General features: G+C 36.6%; 1 protein-coding gene across 1 annotated transcript in view; it reads left to right on the top strand.

The window, feature by feature from the left end:
• Positions 1–5,251, top strand: part of stk39 (serine threonine kinase 39) — a 70,447-nt gene extending 65,196 nt beyond the window's left edge. The window contains exons 15-17 of the mRNA XM_016242269.1: positions 1,565–1,617; positions 3,908–3,976; positions 5,136–5,251. Of these exons, the coding sequence (XP_016097755.1) occupies positions 1,565–1,617; positions 3,908–3,976; positions 5,136–5,251 (238 nt within the window). The remainder of the gene's footprint in view (positions 1–1,564; positions 1,618–3,907; positions 3,977–5,135) is intronic.
• The last annotated feature ends 762 nt before the right edge of the window (positions 5,252–6,013 follow it).

Raw genomic sequence — 6,013 nt, 5'->3', positions numbered from 1 at the left:
GCTGTGTGTTTCTAGGTGAAAGCAAAAGCACTTTATTTGGCCTTCTGGAAGTAGATGCAATGTGGAACCATTGGTTAAGATTTATTTACAATAGAACAGCACAACCCAGATGTTCGAATTTGTGCAACGCATTTTATGGTCGACAGTTTTTTGAACCTAGAAGAGTACAAGGCTGGCTGTGCCAAAAGGGTTTTTTTAAAAAAAAAAAAAAAGGGTCAATTCGGACTTTGCTATGACAATCTGGCGCTTCTGAATCAGCGACTGTAAGTATGTTTTGTTATTAGTTGAAGTATTTGCTATTGACTGTTACTTGTTGCTATTGACTGAGTTAAATGCAGAGTTTTGCGCAGCGCAGAGAAACAGGGTCACATCACAGGAGAGTGAACGGTCTGTCAGAAATCATAGCACGTCAGCTGTCTTAACCGCGGCTTGTGTACTGCATCATCACTGTGTCTGTCACGTGACTCTGTTGCCCTTTCGGGCTTGAACTGATGGTAAAACTAACGACATTATTAACTGTCTTGATATTTACTTTGAAAGCTGAAGCTCGCGATTATGGTAAGGGGCGTTAAATTTCCGCCGCGTGCTTGTGGTGTTCGGCCAATCACAATGCACTGGGTCAGCTGGCCAATCAGAGCAGACTGCGCTTGTCGGAAGGAGGGACTTTGTAGAAAACGAAGCGTTTGAGAGAGGCGGGGCATAGAGGACCTACAATAATGTACAGTATTTGAAAAATAATGTGTTTTTTGAACATTAAAGCATGTCAACATATTCTGTTATACCAAATACACAAAATAATGATCTTTAAAATAGCATCATATGACCCCTTTAAATAGAATTTTTTAAATGGCAAATTCTTTTTAAATTAAACAAATATGTATTTACTTTATATAACAACATGGATTAAATAGACATTTTTAAATGTTAAGAAGTATTTATTAATTTGTGCTAACTACATTTTGAAACTGAGTTAAATATGCAGTTTTAAATGTCTATTAATTTGTCAATTAAAAAAAAGAAAAAAAAGTGATTTATTTCTTTTTTGTTAGTCCATACACATAGTGACCACATTAATCTCTAAAACAGAGAAAAAACATAAATGATGAGAGATCCACGAGTGATATGAAATGCCATTTAACCACAGATCACCTTCCAGTACATTGAAGCCTTCCTTCATTAAACCAACTCAAATGAACACAGTGCTCCTCCTAAAAGCCCACCTGCACACTCGTTTAAAACAGTTTCTCCTCCAAACCTCTGTAATTAAAGAAGAAGCTCGCTGGTTTACAAAACATGCCGATATTGGCACTGATTGCTTGCTTACTTGAAATTTTCTTCCGAAATGATTATCTGGAGAGCTCTGAGGACAGGACTCAGATGAGGCTCGTATCATGTGTGTGTGTGTGTGTGTGTACTTCAGGCTCTCCAAACACGCTCAGTGAAACAGCACAGATGGGCCGTGATCTCACTTGGCTTTCTTACAGACAGACGGACAGGTGGTCACCCATTTCTCACCACAGATATCTCTTCTCTTTCTCTCTCTATCTCTCCATCTTTCCCTCAGGAACTCAAGGAAGGAGCTGAATGACATACGGTTTGAATTCACTCCAGGGCAAGGTCAGTGCACCTCATCATAAATCGGCCGCAGTCGTAGCATTATGCTGCCTTCAAATCCTCAGGAGAAATTCTCACTTACGAGGCCAGGAAACATGATCACAATGTGAATTTGGTCAGAATAAAATGGACACAATTTCTTTTTCACTTGCTGACTGAATTTTGAAGCTTTTTTGCGCTAGTGCAACAAAATGAAATGTAAAGGATGAGCATTAGGTTTGCATGCTTTATGTACTGTATATATTTATCGTTCTTGTGCAACCACATGGAATGATGGGAAATGTAGTTTTCCAAGCAACAAGGGAAGGGAACAAAGGAAAGGGAAGCGCATCCTTGCCATGGTACCAGATTGAAAATTAATTAATAAACAATCTTGTTTTGTTTTTATCAAATCAATTGACTGCAAGTCAACTTGTTTGCATTCTCCAAAAATTTAAATGTCATTTTCATTACGTATCATATCAAACTCCAGTTTAAGTTCAATCAAGACAATGATCAGGTCTTTATTCCAGGTTTTAACATACAGTAGATGAAGCCTAGAAGACTCTCCCATGAAGTAAACGTGCAGTCACTGTGCATGCTGAAAACTGACTATGATTAATACCAGTTTAATTCTGTCGTGCCGAAACGCCTCCAGCTCGGTAAGCCAGAGCTCAAAGAAAATCCAGTTTCCTACTGGTAATTATGACATCGTGCTGGTGTTCATTGTGTCTTATAAAAATGATCTTTCCGGAGTGACTTGAAGGCAGCATTAGCAATAGAGAAACCTTAAGAGACACTCAGCGTGAAAGATCTCGCAGCGTTCCTTTAGTTCCTGCTCTGACTCATGATGAGCTCTGCCTGTGAGAAGATTGACCCAAAATCTTAATTTATTCACTATTTGTGTACTCATGTTCAAATTTTTTGTTGAAATTTCAATGAAAAGATTGTTTATATTAAAAAAAAGATATCTGTCTGTCCGTCCGTCCGTCCGTCCGTCTGTCTATCTATCTGTCTGTCCGTCTGTCCAGCCATCTATCCATCTATCTATCTATCTGTCTGTCTTTATGTCTGTCCGTCTATCCGTCTGTCTATCTATCTGTCTGTCTATCTATCTGTCTGTCTGTCTATCAGTCTATCCATCTTTCTATCTATCCGTCTGTCTATCTATCTGTCTGTCTGTCTGTCTATCTATCTATCTGTCTATCTATCTGTCTGTCTGTCTATCAGTCTATCCATCTGTCTATCCGTTTGTCCGTCTATCCATCTGTCTGTCTGTCTGACTATCTGTCTGTCTATCTATCTGTCTATCTATCCGTCTGTCTGTCCGTCTATCCGTCTGTCTGTCTGTCTATCAGTCTATCCATCTGTCTATCCGTTTGTCCGTCTATCCATCTGTCTGTCTGTCTGACTATCTGTCTGGCTATCTATCCGTCTATCTATCCGTCTGTCCGTCTATCCGTCTGTCTGTCTGTCTGACTGTCTGTCTGTCTATCTATCTGTCTATCTATCTGTCTGTCTTTCTGTCTGTCCGTATATCCGTCTGTCTATCTATCTGTCTGTCTGTCTATCAGTCTATCCGTCTATCCGTCTGTCTGTCTGTCTGTCTGTCTGACTGTCTGTCCGTCTATCTGTCTGTCTGACTGTCTATCTGTCTATCTATCTATCTATCCGTCTATCCGTCTGTCCATCTGTCTATCTGTCTGTCCGTCTATCCGTCTATCCGTCTGTCCGTCTGTCCGTCTATCCGTCTGTCTGTCTGTCTATCTATCTGTCTGTCTATCCATCTATCCATCCGTCCGTCCGTCCGTCCGTCCGTCCTTCTGTCTGTCTGTTCATCTATCTATCTGTCTGTCTATCCGTCTATCCGTCTATCCGTCTGTCCGTCTGTCCGTCTATCCGTCTATCCGTCTGTCTGTCTGTCTATCTATCTGTCTGTCTATCCATCTATCCATCCGTCCGTCCGTCCGTCCGTCCGTCTGTCCTTCTGTCTGTCTGTTCATCTATCTATCTGTCTGTCTATCCGTCTATCCATCCGTCGTCTGTCTGTCTGTCTGTCTGTCTGTCTGTCTGTCTGAGAGAGACTCATTTGAAGTTTGACTGTGCATCAGTTGATTATATTTTAAAGTGGCAGAAGTTGTAAACTATAAACAACTAAACTCTGCTTTCTTTCTATCATTGCTTGCTGCAGTCCAGGCCATTGCGACTTGTTTGTTGATGTTTTTGTGTGTGGGTTTGGCAGAACATGCTTTTGACTTTGTGTTCTGACGGGTTTCTTGCTGTGATATCATGCTGTGTTGTTTTTTCTCCTCAGACACTGCTGATGGAGTTTCTCAGGAGCTCTTCTCTGCTGGTCTGGTCAATGGTCATGATGTGGTTGTGGGTAAGTTGCATGTGCATTAAACTCCAATGCACTGCCTCATTCATCTGTAATACAGGGTTTCTTTGGGCCTTTTGGGATCTTAAGAAGTCTTAATTCGCTGTTCCACAAATGAAGATCTTAAAAGGTCTTGAATCAGAGCAGAAAGTCTTAAATTCATAGTTATGGCAAGAAATGTTGCATATAAAAATTTTAAATCAAGATGCCTTACTTGACATGCAAAATGAAGATATGAAGTCTTGTTTTCTGAGAAACTGAACAAAATTGGTTATAATGCTTAAAACATGAAATATTTTATGCTTACAACATGAAATATGAAAACTAGTTTTTCCTTTGAATTAAGTAGAGTTTTCTGAGCTCATTCGCACATATTTGTTCTTGTTCATAAACTCACTTCAATTTGATCAAATTCTTAGAAAACCAGACCTCTTATGTAATTTTGATTCTCAAAAAATGTGTTTTGATTAAAGGATCTTTAGACATTTGTAATGGAAAACAAGACATAATACTAAGAAAAAGCATCAGTTTTTAGCAGTGTGCTCAGAAGGTACAGTAAAAGTTATTTATAGAATACTATTTATATATACTATATATTTATGCATTTGGCAGACTCTTGTCTAAGGTGACTTACATTGCATCGAAGGTCGACATAATATAATAGGTATTTTTAAATGTATGTTTTAATAAATATTTTCTTATGTTAATATTTTAATATTAAAAAAATAGTATATAAATATTAATTACAAATATTCATATATATCTGTATGACTTCTGACCATTACAGCAGCTCGTGATGCTTCTGGTTTTGTAATGGAGCTCATACCTGCTTCATCTGCAAGGAGAAAATTGCAAAAGGAAACAATTCCAGGGGTCATTAGTTCACTAAACATTGAGAGCAATATGCTAGGTATACAGATGAGTCGCTCTGCTCTGAAAAGATCTGGCCATGCATCAGTAATGATATAACTGCACCAATTAATGCATGTGGTTAAAATTCATGGCTACACACAATTAGGCTTGTAGCCCTCAGGGCAATTTGAGTTCAAGACCCCTGCTTCAAGGCATTTCAGAGCAAATACATGAATGCTGAGATACTGCATATCCAGATATTGTTTGTTTAGCTATATCGCTCAGTTCTAATGTCAGTATATTTTCCTACCAGTGGCTGCTAACCTACAGAAGATTGTAGAAGACCCAATTACCTATAAAGTATTGACCTTTAAGTTGGTGAGTATTCAGATGCTAAATGTCACAGAGAATCTTGCAGGATTCCCATGACTCAGGAAAACCTGGGAATGTCATGGCCTGGAAAATAATGGGAATTAATTGTAAAAAATACATACACATTTCTAGTTATGCACATTGTATTTAATTGACTAGAAATTGCTCTTTGTGGGTGCAATCTGTATAATTTTTTAATCCAGTTATGAACAACTGGATTTTATGTTATTTTAGAATCAATCAATCAATCACTACTATTTAAAAAATATATATATTTAGCTTTTAATTTTAGTTTAGTAAATTTGTTGTGTGCTACTGTATGTATATATGTATATATATATATATATATGCAGTTTTTGCTCAAGTTTTTTGTTGTTGTTGTTTAATTAATTTATACATTTTTAGTACATCAAGTCAAGTTGGCAACTATCTGAAATAAAAAAAAAATTGTATACATTTTAAAGTTTAAAAAAAATATATATTTCATTTAACATTTATTGTTTTTTTAAGGAAATATTACTTATTCTTATTTCATACTTATTCAATATAGCTGATATGTATATATATATATATATATATATATGCAGTTTTTGCTCAAGTTTTTTGTTGTTGTTGTTTAATTAATTTATAAATTTTTAGTACATCGTCAAGTTGGCAACTATCTGAAATAAAAAAAAAGTTGTATACATTTTAAAGTTTTTAAAAAATATATATTTAATTTAACATTTATTGTTTTTTTAAGGAAATATTACTTATTCTTATTTCATACTTATTCAATATAGCTGAGGCTTTTTTAAAACACAGTTATGAATAATTAGA

The sequence above is a fragment of the Sinocyclocheilus grahami genome, unplaced genomic scaffold (assembly GCF_001515645.1).
Source record: "Sinocyclocheilus grahami isolate Dianchi unplaced genomic scaffold, SAMN03320097.WGS_v1.1 scaffold652.1, whole genome shotgun sequence".
In the NCBI taxonomy this organism is placed as follows: domain Eukaryota; kingdom Metazoa; phylum Chordata; class Actinopteri; order Cypriniformes; family Cyprinidae; genus Sinocyclocheilus; species Sinocyclocheilus grahami.
The sequence above is the reverse complement of the archived record's forward strand: the minus strand, read 5'-3'. Positions and strand labels throughout refer to the sequence as shown.